Source organism: Octodon degus, unplaced genomic scaffold (assembly GCF_000260255.1).
Source record: "Octodon degus isolate 3935 unplaced genomic scaffold, OctDeg1.0 scaffold00002, whole genome shotgun sequence".
Taxonomy (NCBI): Eukaryota; Metazoa; Chordata; class Mammalia; order Rodentia; family Octodontidae; genus Octodon; species Octodon degus.
The window spans coordinates 15,514,332-15,535,623 of NW_004524578.1; the positions used below are offsets into that span (position 1 = coordinate 15,514,332).

General features: G+C 42.4%; 1 protein-coding gene across 3 annotated transcripts in view; it reads left to right on the forward strand.

The window, feature by feature from the left end:
- Agbl1 (ATP/GTP binding protein like 1) overlaps positions 1–21,292 on the forward strand; it is a 958,008-nt gene that overhangs the window by 186,440 nt on the left and 750,276 nt on the right. For all 3 annotated transcript variants that reach the window (XM_023710175.1, XM_023710176.1, XM_023710177.1), the window contains exons 7-9: positions 7,310–7,518; positions 15,803–15,968; positions 17,008–17,072. In XM_023710175.1, the coding sequence (XP_023565943.1) occupies positions 7,310–7,518; positions 15,803–15,968; positions 17,008–17,072 (440 nt within the window). The remainder of the gene's footprint in view (positions 1–7,309; positions 7,519–15,802; positions 15,969–17,007; positions 17,073–21,292) is intronic.

Consider the following 21,292-nt stretch of genomic DNA (forward strand, 5'->3'; position numbering starts at 1 on the left):
GTGCTTAAACCTTCTGAGTTTCCTACTCAAAATCTACCTTTCACTATAATTTAGGATTCTGGAAAGAAGCAGGGGAGAAAGAAGAGGTTGGCTGCACGGCATTCCTTCCAAGGTTCTCAGGCTTTGTTGCCCTGCATTTACCTCCATAAGCATTTCATAAACCCTTTGTAAGCTGGTTTTAGTGGTAAGAGTTAAGTGTCTGTATCTGGATGCAGAAAAGCATGATCTATGCTAACAGGCTTCAAGGGCTTTGGGGATGAGTTGGGATATAAGCTCTGGATTCCATCTGAATCCTCAGGATGTCATTTATAAGCTCTGTGGACTTAAATACGCTGTTAACTCCTCTCAGTCTCTGCATCTTCATTTGCAAAAGGAGAAAAATAATGCTTATCTCAAAGCACTTCTATGAGACAAATGAGATGATCTATGTAAAATGCTACAGCCTAGTGCTCAGTACATACAAAACATTCTGTACATAAACACTCATAGTTGTAGAAACTAGTGTTGTGAAGGGAACATAGGCAGCTCCTTGTTCCTATAATTGGATTTAGAACCCGATCAAAAGGCTACTTTGTCTAGAGCATCATCTAAATTGACTCCCAGAGAATATCACCACAATAATATTCTTTGCACTCACACCTAGGAAGGCAAGTATCCTGTGTGCTACAGTAAGGGGCATCCTCATCTTGAGTCTTAGTAATACTTCAGAATAGGATATCATATCCTATGGTAGGATATAATAGTGTTTAAGTGCTGTGGCCCAAAGGAGGCCTTTCCATGTGAGGTTCTGGTGGAGACTGGGCAGGTCTTATGAAGTAATTGTTGAGGGATGGTGGACTCTTTGGAGCGAGGGTTTTGAAGCAAACTTTGGAGGGTACTGGCAGTTTTGATAAGCCTGGCCAAGTGTTCTTCAGTACCAAGAAGGAAACCTTATATTTTGAAAAGGACAAACTGAACGTTGAAAGTGTAGACAAATGGATTTCTATAATGTTCCTAAATGAATGATAAAGTTATTTGATCTTCCTAGGCAAAAATTTCCCAGGATAGTGTATGTCACAGTTCACAGTATGCTATGTAGCCAAAGATGATTTCTGTCCTCAAGAATAACAGAGGACTCCAAGTCCTTATATTTATTCTTAAGCAAATATGCCTTATAAAGACAAGGGTTGTCAATGTTAAGGGATTCCAATGCATTTTCAAGAAGTGCATGGGTCCACAATGTGAACCTGGCCTGTACAGGAACCTGTGATGTAATGGGGCATGTGCATGGGGCCATCTTAGGCCAGATGGGCAGCAGTGGATGACTGGTGCTTATTCAGGGGTGAGAAGCCAACTATAGAAACTTTTCCTTGGGCTCTTCTTACTAGTGAGAGGCATGCAATGTTTGGATATTCTCTTTGTAGGGAAGGGAATTGCCATTTATTGAGCACATAGTTTCTATAGATGCTGCACTATATATATTTAATTTTTACAGTGGATTTGTAAAGCAAATGCTTCATCTTTTCTACATTGCTTTAGTGTTTACAAGTGATGGGAATACAGTTCAGAGCAGGAATACAGTTCTAGTGATGTAAAAGAATGCCGAAGACTGGGAGATTCCTGAAGATCAGATTTTATTTTCTCATAGTTTTGGAGATTGGGAGCTCCAGAATCAAGGTGTTGGACATTGGTGTCTGTGGAGGGCCACCTCTGCCTTCCCATGGTAGAAGGCAACAGGGTAAAGTAGCTGAAGCCTCCTGAATGAAGGCCTTGATCCTATTGGTGAGGAGGAGTGTTTGCGGGCTAACCATCTCCTCTGTACAGGTCCAATTTGTTAGTGTATTGTATTGTTAGGGCCTGGAGTTTGGAGGGACTTACTTCTACTATAGCTCTAACTAACCCCATGAAGGTGATTTAGCTAGTATGTGGTAGACCAAAATTTCAAATCAATGACTGTCGAAGCCTGCAGTTTCTGTTCTTGTATGAGGCTGTAAAAGGCATCGGTTCCTATCCTGTGTGCTAGGCACTTTCTCTGCATAATAATAAAGGGACTATATCATACTCAGATGGTGCTGATCTGAAGGATGACAATTTTTGAGGGCAGCAGGTATTGGGAACTTATTGTGGACTAGGCATTGAGATTTCTATGCATTATCTCATTTAATTCTCTACAGGCCCATAAAGCAGACATTAATTTAGCATTCCTAGATATGGATTGAATAGCAGAGGTGTGAAGTGCCATTTTCAAGGCCACACAGTGAGCCTGTTGTGGAGTCCCTGGCCCTGGCCAAGGGCTCAGATTCTAGAAAGGCAGCTAGCCAAAAGCTAAGGGGTCTGCCCATGGATCAGGACTAGCAGAACAGGGCAGGGTCCTTGTGGTTGGTGAGTACAAGTGCAGAGGGCCACACTTACTTGTCTGCCTCTTGCCTGGAGTGTGGCTGTTGGTGTCCACCAGTTCCGCAGCTGCACAGTCCCACCTTTCCTCTGCTAGAGGTCATCATTTCATCCTAAAGGAATGACACAATTCCCAGGTATGGGAAATAAAGTTCAGTGATGACAGCTTCTTTGGTTTTGCCAAATGAGACAGGCAGAGCAGTGGCTGCTCCCTCGTATCCTAGTCTGTGACAATAAGCCTTTCTCCCCACCAGCTGTCGTGAACCCCAAGTTCCTCAGGAGAAATTCAGTCCTGTGAGTCTTGAAGGATTTCTGGCTCTCGTGTTTGGAAGACGAATGTCTTTATAAAGCTGGTTCTGCTCTCTGGTGCCTTCAGGGGCCAGGCAGGTAATGCACTTCTGAAGGAGATGGGTGAAGACAAAAATGGTGAGCTGGTTGCTATGGCAACTCACAGGTCTGATCACCAGATCCCTGTGCATAAACACTGACAGCACGGCACAGCCACAAGGCTATGGGCCATAAATCTTTGGGCCACTAATTTGTAGCTACAGTCATAGGATCCTATTTCCCCATGCTCCCACTTGGTTATTAGAGTGTATTGCAGAATATGTTGGAAATAAAAATTAGAAATCTAAAGAAGCAGATAGAATCAATACTCACCTCCTCCATTAAGTGCTATTGATACCTTGGCATATTCCTTTCCAGTTACTTAAAAAATTTGTTTTTCCTTTTTATCCAAGTATAAAAGTCTACCTCCATGGGGAATGCACAGAAGAAGAACATTTGAACTTCAGTTAGAAAAACTTGTTAGAATAAAGCTATCACTAGGCCACATTTCAGATTGAGAAGTAGCCACACGTGAGCTTCTCAGAGGACATAATGTGGAAGAAAGAACACAAATAGAAAAGTTTGAATTGTTTTCTTGTCTCTTGTTTTCATTACCCCCCCTTTTTTAAAAACAAATATTTACTTAAGAGACAGTAAAGCAGTAATTGATATGACATTAGAAGTAGTACATATTTAGAAGACCAGAATGACCGGCATTCCAAGCATGGCCCTAGCATTACACATTGCTCTCTTCAGTGCATTTGCTTGGTACGCAGGTATCAGCATATATAGCTAGTCAGGGTGAGAATCCTACCAATTAACTGCTAGTTTCAAAAAGCTGCTGAAAACTCTCAGGACCATTGCCTTGCCCATCTTGTGCATATAAATGTATGGTATTTGTTTCTCAATAAAATTAAAAAAAAGAATAGGTTGAATTGGACATGAGGGGAAAAAAAATAAATTCCCCCTATTATTCATAGCCTTGCCAGAGGAAATCAGGCCAAAGAAGAGATTACCAAGAGGCTTACAGGGATTGGAAGCTAGAGCCTAGGGCTCCCCAGAAAGCAGGGAGAGTGCCCAAGAGGCGAGGCAGGTGTTAGGGAATAATATACTCAAGAAAATCTTAGGAAAAAGCCATTTATGTCACCCAATTACTGAGGAAGAAGCCTGTTTAGAACAGGGCAGGCAAACTGGAGCTTCCCTCTCCACTCCCAAACTCTGTGCTCACCTGTGACAGTACTAGAAAACTTCCCTTGATCCTCGATGATTTCCCTTGCTCTGAGGAATAGCGTTTTCCTCCCAGACCCCACAGATCATCCTCTGTGTTGCTGATTGCAGCAGCCCTCATTCCATTCTCCGCGTTTGCTCTTCTTCTGTTTGATGCATCTCTTCTTGGTGGGTGTTAGACATGTATTGACTTTTACAGGACTTCCTGAGCCATTCGTGGAGGATTGACTGATGTAGGGCCAGGGAGGAAGGGGTTTAGCAGTTTTGGATGTTAGTAAACATGACAGTTTGGTGGGGATTAACAGGAACATCAGGAATAAAATCTTTGGGGGTTGAGAAGGGAGTTTTCTCTCATACAATTAAAGATTAGTTTTTCATTTCCTCTCTTCCTCACTAAAAAAAAAAGAGTTATGGGTGAAGGTCATTAGGATAACATTATGAGACTCATATCCTTAAAATAGATAAAAGACCAAAGTCTTTGACCTTGCACTGTCCATGGGGACAGGGCACTGTGTTTGCCTTCTGGGTTCCTTTTCAACATGTGAAAAGGCATTTCCTTTAAAGGCATTTGCTTTAATGCTTCCTACTTAATCCTCAATTTTCATTTAAGCATCAGATATTGGCTAGGCTGGAACATCACTTAGGCAATAAAGAATTCTAGTGCTTGGTGGCTGGGACCAGCCAAGAAGAGAAATATTTTTGATACAGACGAATAATTCATTAAAGGAGGTAATGAAGGCGATTTAAGTCTTCCACAAACACATCCCTGGGTGCATGAGGCTCATCATGATCAGTTCAGGGTCATGGCTGAATAGAAGGCTGAAAGAAGAAAAGAATGTATGAATTCAACTACACAAATGGGCCAAAACTCTCAGTGGAGCTCAGTGAGGCCTGACCACTTAGAATTTTGTAAACAAGCAAAAAATATTCCATTAATATTAAAAGAAAATCCCGCTGGAATAAGGCATTGGGTTTCTATGGTCTTTTCCCTCTATTCATGTATCGTTACATGGTGCTAAGAGCAAATTTGACTTTGAGGGGAGATTTTGCTTATCTGATTAAAGCTCAGGGATTGCTTCTTCCTCACACACAGGGGACCAGAAGCACAGATTGTCTCTTAAACTGAGCAGAATGGTTTGGATAATGGAGGAACACAGTGTTGAGAAAGTAGGGCTGAAATATCTGGGGATTTATGGTCAACAGTACATTGGTTAGAGCCCTGGAGTACACCCAGTCTTTAGAAACACAGGTGACCCAACAGCTGCTGGATGGGTCTGAAATGGCGCGATACCCAGTCATTCAGTAAGGGGAAGATGAAAAGCAGGTATGTTAGACAGTTCTTGCCCATATGTTTCTTCAATGATAATTTAAATCATATCTTGAAAAATTAGCTCCATAAGATAGGGTGTTATGGGAGGTCTCTACCAGGAGTATAAACATGACCCAAGAAAATCATGGTATTGAAGGTATCAAGGGGACCCTGAAAGCTCTTGGTTAAAACTTCTCAGCAGATAAAAGGAAGTTCCACAAGAGATCCTATTGGATGAACTCATGACCTTTTCCCAAATATTTTCAGTGCAGTCCATCCTCCTGTTCAGTAGCATTATCTGTGGAGAGTTTTTTCTTGGCCGAAGCCAATCCATCCTGTTGTGATTGTTTTTCTAATTTGGTCTAATTTAATCACAAGCCAGGACAGCTACTCTCTAGGAGAGTACTGACCAGGGTGATGACAGGTGAGACTCAGGAGGCAGCACAACAGAATGGGTTACAAAGCCAAAGCACTTTATAGTTACAGATTCTGGAGAGAAGAGGGGCTCCTACAAGAGTTCCTGAAAATTCTGGAGAAAGTTCAAGCAAAGGTAGAGAGAAGGTGATCCTATGAGACTAGGCCTTTGAGAAAGTCCTTAGGTTTTCCTGCTGTGGTTGTGGATTGGCTAAATATTCATGAAGTGAGGACTCATTTAATGGCTCTGAGCTTGATCATTAGATTCTATTCTGGCTGGCTGCTATAGATGGTTTGGACATTAGTCTGTGGGTTGAGGAGACAGTGGACCATATCTGAACATCACCTGGGGAGCAGAAGTTTCCCTGAAGCCAATAATTATAGTGTATGGTGGGATTTCAAGCATTTAAGTTAGACAAGTGGAAGTTGAGGCATAAAGTATGTTAAACAATTTATGACACCTGCTGGGAAACAGAGAATGTCTGGAAGGTTGCTAGGGGTCTTCACTAGAGTAGAGTGAAGCCCTAAACTAGCACAGACCCCCAGGTTTCTTGAAAGCAACAAAGGCATAGTTTTGTTGGGTGGAGATGTCCTTTTTAGGTAGGAAGTCAGGCAAGCCATGGTACCAATTTGGCTGATAATTAATTTTTATTTGACTATCCCCTGCAGAAATCCCTTGTCCCTGTGTGGTCTACTTCGGCTTGATCTGGCATTCTGTCTTCAAAACTTTGGATTCCTTGGAGTTTAGTGGCCTTCCCCCTTCTGAGTTAGCCTGAGCAGACATGGGCCCATTAAGTGTTGCAGGGAGCTCCAAAGACTGCAACGCATCTGCAGACTACAGTTTTGCAGGTAGCAGGTCCTATTCCATCTTCCTTCCTATCTAGCCTTCTTTGTGCAATGGATATCTAGATCTATTGACATTCAGGGAAGAAGACTAGAAATCTAAGGGGAATCTCTCTATTTCTTTGTCTCCCTGTCCCCTTCCCCAATACCACATTTTATTTTTCCTGAGAACAATTTGCTCATTCAAGAACTCCTGGTCTGAATTTTCTCAAAACATTCTCTTATATAACCCTAGCGTATCAAAATCTGAAGATAAATGTTGATGCAGTGTTAGTCGCTAATGTGCAGACCAGATGTTACTCACACTTTACCAGTTGTCTCACTCATGCCTTCTATAGCACAAGGAAAAATTTGTTTGCTGGCATGGTACTAATTTATAATTATATATTGTACTTAGGTGTCATGTCTTTTTAGCTTCCTTTAGCTCCAATTCCTCAGTTCTTTTTTTTTTTCTTGCCTTTTATGATCTTGACATTTGCGAAGGATATAGGTCAGATATTTTATAGCATGCCCTTCATTTTGGGTTTGCTGATTTGTCTTATGAATTTACTCAGTTCAGGAAGCTTTGGCAGGAATACTGTGAAAGTGAGTCTGGGTCTTTCTCAGCGCGTGTTTTGAAGGGTACCTTACGTGTTTGTCCCGTTGCTGGTGATGCGGACTTGGATCCAGGGATGAAGGTGATGTCTGTGAGTATTGCTTCCTGAGCAGTCACTATTCTGTTTATAATTCCTGAATGCCTTGTAGGAGACCCACCCTCTGAGACAGGTGTGCTCCAGGGAGCCTGTGACTGACATGGCTTGTTCCCTTTGTCTCCAGGGTCAAACAGCCGCAGGGCAGTGAACAGAGGGTATGTCACCAGCTTACTCAGGCTGCATCAGGACTGGCACAGCCGTGACACAGCCAACTCTCATGTGCTGATCCGCCGTGGACTTCTGCTCTGCCTCAAGCGCATCACCACCCTGGTGTCTGGCAGGGAGGCCTTCCTGGCAGCCCATGGCATGGAGACGCTCTTCAGCATTGCACAGGTAGGCAGCCTTGGATGCCTTCTGCAGCTGGGACCTGGCAGCTGGATGACTCCTGGAGGCTAGCGTTCAGTAATCCTCCTGAGCAGAGCTGGCCAAACTTCAACACGTTTCTTGCTTTTTATGATGGGAGGCATTCTGTATTCAAATCCTCATTCATCCAGTCCCTTATGAATCAATTCTTCATTTATTTCATGCATATTTATTGAATGAACACTCCAAGAAGTGCAGAATGGTATGCTGGTTAAAAGCGTGGACCTGGGAACCTGAGTGCGGTTTCCAGCCTCAGTGGCCCCAGCTCTGAAACTCTGGAGAAGCTGTCCAACTTCCCCTATGCCTGAAGTTGTGTTTTCTGAAAAAGTGGGGATAAAACATCTAGCTTGTTGTGTGAACTAAACAAGTTAACGTGCTCAGAAGAGCTTCTGGCATATTTTAACTACTTTTTGTGCATGGGCAGTCATTGGGATAATTAGTGCCAGGAATCTAGTGGTGAATACGATAGAGAAGATTCTGGACCGTATGGGGCAAATATCCTAGCAGGGGAGTGACAGACATGAAGTTAACGAAGAAGCCAAATCTGTTGAAGAAGGTATTTGCATATTACTCCATGAGCCCCAACAAAGTAAAGGTGGCTCCCCCAGGTGGAGGGAGAGGATGATTTTCTAGAGATAGTAAATCTACTCTCTGAGCAGGTGATGGATGCGCTAGGACCTGGGTGACTGAAGAGCTAGTCATGCCATGTATAAAGGGAAACGCATCTCAGACAAAGGGAGCAGGACCTGCTAGGGCTGCTACTTATCTGCACCCCAGTGGAATATGTATGGTCCAAGTCCACTTGCCTGCACCCCAGCGGAATATGTATGGTCCAAGGCCACTTACCTGCACCCCAGCGGAATGTGTATGGTCCAGGGCCACTTACCTGCACCCCAGCAGAATGTGTATGGTCCAGGGCCACTTACCTGCCACCAGCACAGTATGTATGGTCCAGGGTTACCAGAGCTTCAGCTTACATAATGAATTCCACTGAACTATTGCTAATGTAAACAGCAGCACTGAAGGCTACATATACCTTCTCTTGGTGGCAGGAGTGTCTCAGTCCTCCTCCTCTGCTCACTTTAACCTGAATTCTATTTTCTGTTGTCTTCCTGATTGCCCATCTCTGTTTACATTGCTCCTCTCTGGATACCCCAGGTTTTCTCTGAGTACATCCACAGGTAATGAAGCAGCCAACCAGAGTGTTGTTTTCCAACCTTAGTGTAGGAGGACTTTTTTCTTTTTAAAGAATGGCTGTTTTCCCTCCTAAACAATAACACAATACTGTGCTGCAAACCAAGATCTAATTTTCTGTCTGCTATCACCTCTGGGTTTCTCGATGTCATTACAGCTTTCAGAGATTCTCAGTCATGAAATAGTTTACACTCCGTATTTCTGGATAAAGAAATGCTATGAATCTTTCCAAGCTTCCCCATGCTTTGTAAGCATGTGGTCTTGCGTGTCTCTAATCTCTCTCGTCTTTGTAAAATACTCCCTTATATTACTAACATTGGCAATCTCCATTCGGCATGTCTGCTCCACACAGCACTTCTGCCCTCTGTGTTATTGGCTGTTTTCTGCCCTGTGATAAAAGACAATTAAAGGGACAATAAAGAGAAATGTTGGTGATCCCAGAGGGTTATACAAATATAATGAAAAAAAAAAAATCTAAGTGAAGCCCAGGTTTTTCAGGGATGATAGGCCTATATACAAGGTTCAGAAGCAGTTCCCCAGCAGGTCAATGAAGACTTCAAACTGTTAAATTAAGCAAATTACAGTGAGCTCTCGAACTTCAATTACTGTTGGGAATGGAATCTGGATATAATTGGAGGCAGAATCTGCATCTTATGGTAAGGTTTCTGAAGCTCGTGTTCTAATCTCTATTGGTATCACAGGAAACACAAGTCCAGGAGGGTCTGCTGAGTGAATTAGCCATTGTATACTATGGCTGTCACATGCAGGAGTGTACAGGAAGTGTAGGTGATGACTGGAAGGGCAGAATCTCTCACGGCCCCCACTACTCTCTTCTTTCGCTTTTAGTCTTTTAAGTAGTGTGTTCTCCCAGGGGAGATGTTATCCAGTTCATGTGCAAAGTCTGGTAGCTGCTATGCTTCTGGTTTTTTTAATGTTCCTTTTAGGTGTGAAATGCACTACTTTGGCCTAGAAACCTAATGGCCCATTACTGTCTCCTGGCAGAATCACTCAGTAGCCTCCCAGCCTCTGAGCACACAAGCCCCAGTAGCTGCGCTAAAGTTTAGGCTGCCCATCATCTCTCCTTCTTCTCCTTCTACGGAAAGCACGGGAGCTGTTGGTTGGTTAGCTGGGAAGCATGGACCTGGTGATGCTGTTGGGGTTGCTTTGCAAGTGCTGCTGCTGCTGCTAAGGATGGTGGTAATGAGGACAGTGATGACAATGATAATAATAATGGAGCAGCAGCAGCAGCAGAGGAGGAAGAGGAAGAGGAAGGAAGAGAAGATGATTGCTTTATATTAAGCTCTTACATGGTTAACTTAGGGCTTTACACATTATTCAATTTTAATATTCTACAAAGCTTTTAGGTAGGCTATCTCATTATCTTTAATCCATGGATGAAGAAATAGAGACACAACAATGTGGAGTAATTTATCTAATTCCTCAAAGCCAGACTTCGAATCTGGCGATTTTGCATGAGAGGTCTTGCTTTTGCTGACTCAACTAGGAGTTTCCCAAGTTGAGCATGTGTCACAGTTACCTGCAGGCCCCCCTTACACAAGTTCCAAGCTCTACCCTCAGAGTTTCTGTCTCAGAGGGTCTTGGCGGCCCATGGCAATTTGCAAGCCTGACAAGTTCCTTAGTGATGTTGCTGAGGCTGCTTGGAAATCACGCTTTGCAGACCACCCTCCCTACTGCTTGTGTGGCCACTTATGACGTCTTTGTAAGCCTACTCGGCATGAAATTGAGAAAAACCTATTGTTATTTGTCCTTCGTGTAGCCTTTGCCCACCCTGTTGTTCTTTGTCTTTCTGCTGAGGGCACTGTACACAGCACCTCTCTCTTGATGAGCTCAGCCCCTTGCTTCCTGGCTCACAATACTTGCAGAGACACTGTGAGCATCCCGTAAGCATCCAAAGGCTAAGACTGTTTATAAGACAGAGAGGATGCTGTGTGTTGTAGTGCAACCTTGTTGGCACTTTGCATGAAGTAAGAGAAAGGAGGATAACCTCAGCATAAAATTAAAAAGCAAAGAAACCTTACGAGAATTCCCTGAAATAGTATGAGGTAGTTATCATTTGGAGAAATAGTTGTTCACATAAGGAACAACCTTATATGAAATAATTAGAGAAAGGGACCATTTTTTTGAGCTATAACATCTTAGGAGGACTAACGGGTTGCTAAAGTTGGTGGTTTTCAAAATTGAGCATGCATCAGAATTACTTAGAAGTTAAAATAAATTTCTATCCCTTTCTCTAGGACCGAATTTAGTCAGTCAGAGGTGGAGTATGGGATACTGAATTTCCCATCAGGACTTAGGTCATGCTGATGGTATTGATGTGGGCATCTCACCTCGAGAACCACTAGCGTAAGCAGCAACGTAACCTTTGAAAAATCACTACAGCCACCTTTTGCCCAGAAAGAGGCTGCAGGCCAATCCTCAATTCTGATTCATCTGGATCCTCTTTGCCATGAAGAGCAGTCTCCACAGCAGGAGGCCACCAACTTGGAATGAGGAGCTGGTTACCCTGGAGGTCAGGTTGGCCTGAGCTCATGTATTTACTCAGTAAATGTTTTCAGAGTCCTGGTTTGTGAAGTTGTTGGGCCTAAGGTTACATAGGTGGTTCAGAGATGAAAGTGATAGAGGAAGCACCCCTCCCTCTCAGGAATTTGATCATCCTATAGGGAAAAGCAGGTGAGGACAATGACAGCAACTGAGATGTAAGTGTGGAATTGGCAAAACTGTGCAGAGAGGAAGAAGAGCCCTGTATAGTCCTGGCTGAGTGGAGAAGCTTCCAGAAGAAAGTCCTATTTCAGCGGGAGCACCTATTTTGAAAACAGAAGAAAATGATGTTTAGGTATAGATGAAGAGGGAGACAGTGTGGTCCTACTGGAGCAACTAAGACATTAAAGAGAGTGAACCAGAGGCCCCAAACCAGAAGCATTTCCATGGAACATACTACTAAACTACCACTTCTTCTCTGAACCTTAGAATTTACCCACCTGTGTTCAGAAAGACCTGAAAGAAAATGGGGGAGAAAGTCACCCCAAACCAGGGTCAGAGCATGACATGATTCTTCTGGTCTCAGACCTGAATGATATAAGGAATCAGTGAAGGGCTGGAGGAAAGGGCTCTGGGAAGAAAAAACTAACAAATACAAAGGCATTTGGGTGGTGGTGGGGGAATAAGAGTGGTGGGAGCTCAAGAAATAGAGAAGTTGGTGTGGCAGAAGCTTGAAGGATAAAAGGGTAAGACACAAGGCGGAGCTGGAAGCAGAGATGGGGAGATGCCACTTAGAACTTGCCCAAACACCACATGGCAAACTTGAATAAATCAAGTTTTATTCCCATCACATTTCTACACAGGCACCAAAGGCAAAGAGGGAAAAAAAGAGAAAGCCAGATTGGCACAAGCTTGCTGGGCCATCACAATAATTGTACATTATATTTCTACTAGATTTGAAGCAAAAAAATGTCCCAATGTGATATATGCCTTTTCTTTTTGAATTAAAGACTTTTTAAATTGTAGTAAGATACAAATGATATAAAAGTCATCTCTTAATTGTGTTTAATTGTGCAGCTCAATGGTTAAGTACATTATCGTACAACCATATCACCACTTAGCCATCTCCAGAACTCATCTCATATTGCAAATAAATTCTTTTCCCATCAAACTGATCTATGTTTTAAAGGCCCTTTCTTGAAGAGGAGATGATCAGAGGGCGTGAGGAGAAAGAAGTGGTATCAAGTGGAAGAGTTAAACTATTTATAGTTGTTTGGTAGGAGAGGACAATAGCATCAGCTAGTTAGAACCAGAACTGGAAATCCAGGACCTCTGACTTCTGACCCTAAGTTGGAATCCTTTGCCATTTCAGTGCCTCACTGTCATTGTGAAGATCATTACTAGGACTGTGCTCCAGGCATCAGGGGAGGTGCTCCCATATTCTTATGATATGATATTTTATGAACCTGATGATGCTTCTGATAGCCCCGGAGTTAGTGTTTACTGAGGCCTGTTAGATGTGTTGCCCACTTCAACACATGTAATTCAATTTTAGCTTTACTAGACAGGTTCTGTTATCTCCATTTTGCAGATGGGGAAACTGGGGTATATGGCTATATAGTTAATTACCTTTTGCCCTGATTTGAATCAGGTGGTCAGGCTCTAGGTGCTGAAGTATTGTCTATTATGTGGGCCTGCGTAGGCATCACAGTTGTAGGGTGTTTATCATCCCAAAGCTAATTCTAAGATGCTAATTATGATAAAACACTGTTTAAAGAACTTTCATATTTTATCATCCCGTCTAAGTAATAGCTATAAGACTGGGAGTAATGGGGAAAAAGATTCTAAACGTCTTATCCTTGGCTCCAATTCTGAGGCATTTGTCTCCAGGAGTTCTATTCATTGGAGGCTTGTCATGCTATGACACTTGCAGCAATATCAACCCTGCAGTTGTAGGAGCTTGAAAGCAAATTCCTCCTGCATTTGCATCCTGGCACTTCCTTTACCCTCTGCTTTCCTGGCTCTGCATAGCTCCTATGCATTAACAGTGAGAGAATGATGACAAGTGGACCTATGAAGTTTCTACCAGCACAACCTACTTGTCACTCACAATTTGAAGGAAAAAAGGTGTGTTGTTAGCTCATGATTCCAGAGATGTTTGTCCATGGTCAGCTGGTTACAAGTAGAATCAACATGTAGACTGCTGTGATGGTGAAAAGATTCTGAATTCATGACATCTAGGAATCAGAGAGAAGAGTAAGAGACAGAAGAAACCAGAACACAATATAGTCCCCCCCATCATGTTCTTGCAGTCTTTTTTTTTTTTTTGCAGAACCAGGGATTGAACTCAGGCCCTTATGCTTGCCAGGGAAGCACTTATTCTGCTGAGCCATCTCTCCAGCCCCTTGCAATCCATTTCTAAGAGCTCATTCATCCATGAGCTCACTAAGGGGTTAGCACACTGATGAAGTTAGTGCCCTCATAATTCCAAGACCACTCGCAGAATTTCTTAATCCAATCAGATTGATGGTCAAGATGAGCTGGCACACCTTGTATGTTATTCAGCTTTCTTTTCATTGCTGTGACAAAATGCCAGAGAAAATCACCTTAAGGGGCCAGGGAGATAGCTTAGTAGAATAACCACTTGCCTGGCAAGTGCAAGGGCCCAAGTTCAATCCCTGGTTCAGAAAAGAAAAAAGAAAATCACCTTAAAAGGGAAAAACAATCCATCATGGCTCAGTTTTCATGCATAGTCACTCAACCCTATTGCTCTTGGACCTGAGAGCAACATGTGGCAAAGGCGGTGGCTCACTCATGGTGGTTAAGAGGACAGCGAGGAGAGGAAGGAAGTGGCCAGAGTTCCAGCATCCCGTTTGGGGTCACTGCCCTGATAATCTACCTCTCTTACCATAGGACCTGCCTCCTAAAGGTTCTACCTCCCAGCAGGCATACAAGCTGATAAATGAATCTTTAATAAATGGACTTTGGGGACATTTATGATCCCAAACATAGTATCATGTGTCATCATTAAATTCACAAGTTTTCCTTCCAGAATGTAGCAGATCAGGTATATCACTGTCCTCAATGCCTTAATGCTTTCTACAGATTTTAATACTACTCCTATGCCCCAAATTCAGCTCATGGTATGGCCCAGCCTTGATCCTTCTGCTCATTTTTCATCTGGACCACCTACATATGGTAAAAACAAGACTTTATTTATCACCATCAGTGACAGTCACAGATGGGCCCAGGTTCCAAAATGTTGGCATTTTGCCCACATTTCTTGGTTTGGCCCTGGCTTTTTTTCTCCCAAGATTGAAGCTCCAAACATTATTCCAATCAGACATCTACTTCAAATTCCCTCTCCTTTTTTTCACACCCTGTTTTTTTCTTCTACAATATTAATAACTTTCCACTAAAGATTTGACCCTGTTTGGCAAGGCCAAGGGCTGAAGTAGCCCCAACTAATTCATTTCCTGCTGGGAGTGTGTCCTGCTGTGTGGCCTGAGATGCCTCATGGGCCCCACAGAGTACAGGAAGAGAAGAATGCATTTCTGATTGTTCTAAGACACTCTGTTTTGAAAGTGGGCTTATGTATATTTCGAGTCATCTAGGTGGCTTGAATCTATGGTTAAATTTTCATCTAGCTTTTTCTGTGTTTGATCATGTATCATGGCATATGAGCCTGAAGGGACCATAGTGTGGCGGCACCCTAGACATTCATGTGGCTTGTGGAGATGCTGTTCCTGCAGATATATTTATTTACCAACTCCTGAGCTTGCTGTACCCACTAACTGTATCAAACTGGAGGCTCATACTAGTCAAACCTGTCTACCAACTCAGTACATAAAACATTTACTAAGGAGCTGAAGGAAACTGTAGGGTTTTTGCCAAAGAGATACTGAGCTATACTCAACTCTTTCTCTCAATTTAGTAAACTTGTTCTTACATTTTTCACAGTGTCTGAAAAGAAGGATCTTGTCATGTTCCATCAGTATCAAAATGTTACATCTGCAAACCCAATTTTTCTTTGCTTTGGGCAGATACCAAGGGGGATCAACACTATGGGCTTTTGAGACTAGGCAGGCTGTTTAATTTAGGTACATGGGATTCACTTCGTCTTTCCTCCTGATTTTGTGTTTTATCTTTTTCCTTCGTATTTTTCTCTTCAAATATAGCTGAAAGAGAAAAGCAAGACTTCCGTGAATTTAGCTACTCATTCCCTAACACAGGCAAAAATTCACAGTGACATATGGATGGGCACAGAAAGATGTCCCCCTTCCCTTTCCCTAGCTGTCCAGGGTGACATCTTTCCTTAGGTGCAGCATCTCTTAAAATAATTTTAACTCCAATTTCAGACTACATTTTATTTCAATGCCATATAAGCAATGAAAGAGAGATAGAAATGCAAATTCCACACTAGACTATGTTCAAATGAGACATTCCATATTAATGCTGTTTACTGTCCATTTAGCAGTGTTCAATTCATTGCCTGACGTAATTTATGGCCAATGATGTGTATGCAGACATAGGTGTCTGATAACATTTTCCCTTTGCTTAGAACTGCCTGGAGGATGAAAGCATGGAGCCTGTCATTTCAGTTCTGCTTGAGATCCTGAGGCAATGCTACCCCAAGCGTCCTCTTCCCTTGGTCACAACCTGCAGTGCCTACATCTTCCCGGTCCCAGGGGGCCTCCACTCTGTACCCACCTGTGCTGCGACTGAAGGTAAACTAAGCAAATAGCCATGGGCTTTGAGTGTTACATTTTAAAATTAGGTCAGAGGAAGGCACATAAAAGTAGAGTCCGTTGTTTTACAGGTCAACCATGATGGTCTAATAAGCTAATTAGAGACGTATATGAAAAAGCAGTTTTTTCATAAATAGGGCAAACAAGCAACAAGATCACTTATTTTATCCTTAATTATTAACTGTTGCCATTTTGCCTGATAGCTATCGAACGCCTGCACAGTCATCTCAGCCAATTAAAAAAAAACTCTATGCACAACCCTGTGAGTGAGCATCTCTACTGACTCGCTGGAATGAATTTGCCCTAAAGATAAAATGGAAATAAAACTTTTGCTATTTACAATGCCATGTTTCTCCTATTGGAACATTTGCAACTGCGACTGTTTAATTTCCAGGCAGATCTTACCCTCAAAAGATTCCAATGCTTACCACCCCCTCTTCTTCCCATGGAGCAGATATTCCACAGGCATAATTTTCCCACAAAGGCAGTGGGTACTTTATAAAGACACTGGGTGACTTTCGTTCCCAACATATGTTCTTATTCAAAAATCAGGGACTCAATCAAGGTGTTTTCTAAGTTAAATAACAAATGTTGTACATGTAGGATCTCTACACTTTGGTGATGTTAGTTGCATAAGTACTTTTAAATTCTGTGGGAGAAAAACCAGAGTAATATTTGCAATCAGTGGTGGACTCCATGAGACTTTTTTTTTTTTTTTTTTTGCATAACTGGGGATTGAACTCAGGCCCTTGGGCTTGCCAGGGAAGTGCTTATTCCACTGAGCCATCTCCCTGGCCCTCCATGAGACTTTGCAAGACTTCATGATACAGTACTCTTAGCACCTGTGTGCACCGCACTGATGGATAGGAGTAGATACCTGTGTGTGTTTGTGTTGGGCTGCTACACAATGAGCCCCTGATTGGTGAGAAAAAGAAATACCCACCCCCGTGACTTGAGGAATCTAAATCCCAGGAACAGGCACCCCCTCATTCATTTGATCTCTTTTCTTCCCATCCAGAGGATTTTGAAGATGATGGTGATGAGATGGACAAAGACTCGGATTTGGAAGATGTGAAAGACCAAGTAGGTGTACTAGCCCTGACCGGCCATGATCACCACGTTCACACCACGGAAAGGAAATAGTACTTCCTAGGTTTGCCAAAGCCCAGGATAAAGCTTTAAGGATTCACTTTAGCACTGTCACGCCAGAGATGCTCCAGGAACGCAACCGCTGCCACTGATTTCCCAGCTGATGTTTTCATCTTGGTAGATTTAGATATTGTCTCTCTGTAAAGTTAGAGCTGTCGATGATTAAGATTATAATATTCTATCAGGATGAGCTTTATGCAGACACTCAGTGCTTAAGGTTGGTGTACTTCATGGATGCATTTTGAGCCGTGAAAAGATTTTCTCAAAAAATGTCTACTAGTGCTCACCTATTTTCATAAATCACTCTTCCTATCTGCACATTCTACACAGGGAGGCAGCATCATCCAATTTCATTTATGTCTGATGAACTGTTCTCCTGAGTTGCAAGGTGCATGGCCTGGTTAATACAGAAGGGGAGCTCTTAGTCCCTATCCCATAATAGCCCGGGTTACAGAGCGGGGGTCAGGAAGTTTTCTATCGAAAGTCAGCCAGTAATTATTATAGGCTTCACGCACCATGTAGTCTTTTTCATGACTGTTCAAATTGCTGTTGTAGCATGAAAGTGGCCACTGACCATGCACGATTGATTGGGTGTGGCTGTGTCCCAATGAGATAGGCAATGGGACAGTGTTTGCTCACTGATTTTTGACAATGGAAAGGCTAAATCTCAGCACTATTGGCATTTTGACTGCGTATTTATTGCTTGCAGGGGGCTGTGGCTGTCTTGTGCACCGGGGGATGTTCTGCAGTGCTTTTGACTCTGTCCACTAGATAACAGTAGTACCTACCTGTTTGGCTCTAATTTGTGAACTAGAACCTTCTGCAGTAATTATCAAACTCACCTCTATTTGAGAACCACTGCCTCTGACTAATGATAATGTGGCTCTAAGTATAATTTTGTCTTCATTTTTGTTGAGTGTCCCTGGATTTGGGCAAATGTTTTCAAACTGTAATTCCCTGCTTTTGTCCTCTGTTAGGTCAAAGTAAAAGTAACTCCTACTTCTATCATTTTGCAGGGGATAAAACCCCAATTTAAGAACTGTCTTTCCCTCCCTCCTTCCTTCTCACTCCCTTGCCCTATCTTCATCCTTCCCTCCTTAAAGGGAGAGAGACTTGAACTCTCTACTGCACTCATCACTCACCTTGCTGATGTGGTGGCAGACATTTAAGGGCTATCTTTTAGCCCTATCTCTGGGCCGAGACTGCTATTGACAGTCTGGTGCTCTCAGGGTTTTGTTGATAAATAGAATCATTTCTGAAGTCATCAGTAGCAAATTGGTTCTTTGCCGTGGCTGGGTGGCACAGGCCTATGGAGTGTGTGCAGAATTATTTGAATAATCCTGGGCTGCTGCAGCCATTCATCACTGCCACTTTCCCCTCCCTCTTGCTTGCTCTTTGATAACTGAATGTCTGATGTAGTGTCAGTCGCCTCTTGTATCTGATGCAGAGGGACAAAGCATACAGCAGTGTGCGACTTCACACAGAGTAGGAGGGAGGACTCTCAGATACACTTCTCGGTGCCCACTCTGCAGAGGATGGGGGAGTAGGGTGCAGTGTAGCCAAAGCCTATGTGCAAACCCAGCTGGGAAAGAGCCACAAGACAGACTGGGAAGGCGCTGGGAAGGATTCCTCAAGCCATCAAGCCAGCTGGAGCTTAGAAATCACTGTGACAGCGTGAATTGCAGAGAAACTGCAGGAGCATCAGAACCAGGGCCTGGCTCTGGGTATGGTTGGAGCAGGGGAGTGGGTACTACAGCAACCTGATTTTCCTTTGATTCTAGGAGCATGGAATCTTCTCCTGAGGCATATGTATTTTTTACATTTATAGAAGCGACTGAGGCCTCTAACATGTGACATTTTCATTTGAAAATCTCAACTAATAATTGGGAAACATCTCTTAGGAAGAATGATTAAGAGACATTTTTATCTGTAAAAGAGCCTTGAGAATGCAATATTGAATGGTTTGATTTGGTTGAAAACTGTCAAGGTCAATATAGAAAGAAGGAAATTTGCAACAGTGAGAGACCAAATGTTGGCTGTTTTTTTTTTTTTTTTTTTTTTCCGTGAACACAAATAATAGATTTGGATAAACTGAAGAAGCATGTACACAGAGTGAATTCAAGCTCTCCCTTTCACCTTTCCTTTCTTCCCTCCTTTCCTTCTTTTTACATTTATTCTTTCTACCAGGTACTTTCTTGCTGTGCAATGTGGTAAGTTCTGGAGAATATGATGCAAAGATAAATGAGGCAGAGTTTTTATCCTCCCACAGCTCACAGTGCAGTGAACCCAGGAGCTGTCCCTACAAAAGTTCAAAATAGCACCCTCAGACATGAACTCAAGTCTGAGATAAGGAAAAGTCAATAACTAAGAGGTCCAAACTAAGAAGCAGGGACCATAAAGCATTATCTGGGTTGGAGGTGAGATCAGGTTCCTAGATGGTAAAGGATTGTCTGGGTTGCAGGACACAGAAGCAGGTCCGTACAGACACATACCTACAGGAAGTGCACCATGAGGAGGAGAGAGTTCAGCTCAGTCTGTAGAGTAACAGAAACCAAGCTCTAGACACTCGAAGATGAGAAACAAGTCTGTCACAACTAATCTACTTTGACTTGGACCAAGAAAGCAGCCATTGAGAACCTGTAAATAACTGTGTGTGATGCTGTTCCAATAATACTTTTATTTGCAAAAGCAAGTGTAGACACATAGCTTGTTAACCTTTGCTAAATGGGTCACCTAGTCACATGTGGAATGGAGCAGGGTGGAGCTCTTGGGTTATCTCTTTAACCGGGACATACCAGTTGAAGGAGTCCTTACTCCCTGGTGGAGGTGCTCTTGAAAGAACCACCTTGAGCCATGCCTGGAAGAAAGCAGGGACTGGTAGATGAAGCTGGAATGGACAAGAGTGGTAGCTCTGGAGTTTGGGCCTTCAGTACACTGAACCTGAAATTTCCATTAAATCAAACCCATGGGATTTACTTTTCTTATCATCTGAAATTTTGAAGGACCATGTAAAATGGGTAGAATACTACATTCTTTTTTTTCCTCCTGGATCAGAAATGGAAATATTTATTTTCCCCATTTACTTGATTGAGGTCTTCAGGACAGACAGATTTTTCCTTATGTAACCAAATATACATCTAAAACATAAAGTTGATTTCTTTCCTTCTTTTAGTAAGGGTGTGGAAAGAGACTATATTGTTTGATTCTGTGAAGAGACTGTATTGTTTGATTCTGGTTGTATTTTCTCTGGAAGACTCTAGAACCCTTAAAAATAAAAGATACATGAGTTAAGAAGAGAGGCACTGCTGTCCCTGAACTATTATATGAAGATGAACTAGAAGAAAAAAATAAAATGATTTGGATTATTGAACTAAACAGAGAAAAGACTGTGGAACTTGATAAAGTTTTCAATGTACAAAGAGGTAAAATAGTGGGGGAATACAAATTGTTCCCTAGGACTTCAAGGACGGTCACAATTTCTCTGCCGCCTCTTCTGGAATCTCATCTTTTACAGTCTTCCTTTTAGGGTCTGTGTTTCAGTCGCCTTCTTTCTATAAGAAAATTTAAACTGTTCCTTTTGCTGCTGATTCTTTGCTCTCCTAGTTGGCTCTTCTTGTCACTTAGGTCTTGACTGTACCACCGACAGACATGTACTCATAGGAAGTACACCAGGAGATGTACTTCCTGTCACTGCCGTCATGAGGACTTGTCAGGTTACCCAGTGCCGTACCTCAATCTCCGTCACAATAATACACTCTGAGCCCTTATCACTGTTGGAAATGGCCTTATTGTTTATTATTAGCTGTCTTCCTTCTCTAATGAGAGGGCAAATTCCACAGGAACATGGATCTTTGCCTGTTCTGTTATTACTGATTCTTTAGAATCTAGAAGCATATTTATTCACAGGAATTGCTCATTAAATGTTTTTGAAAAGAGTAAAGGAATTAACAGCAAAGGTAGATAGATGGACAGCTATGATAATTAGAATGAAGTTAATGACAGCAGTGAGTAAGAGTTTCTTTTTCACGCTCAACTGTTAACATGGTTTACTTTATTTTATTTTTGCTCTAGATCATCAAAATTTTATTTAAAATGATAAAGCACTCAGACATAAACAATACCATTTGCTTACATTGTTATTGTGTAGCTTGAAA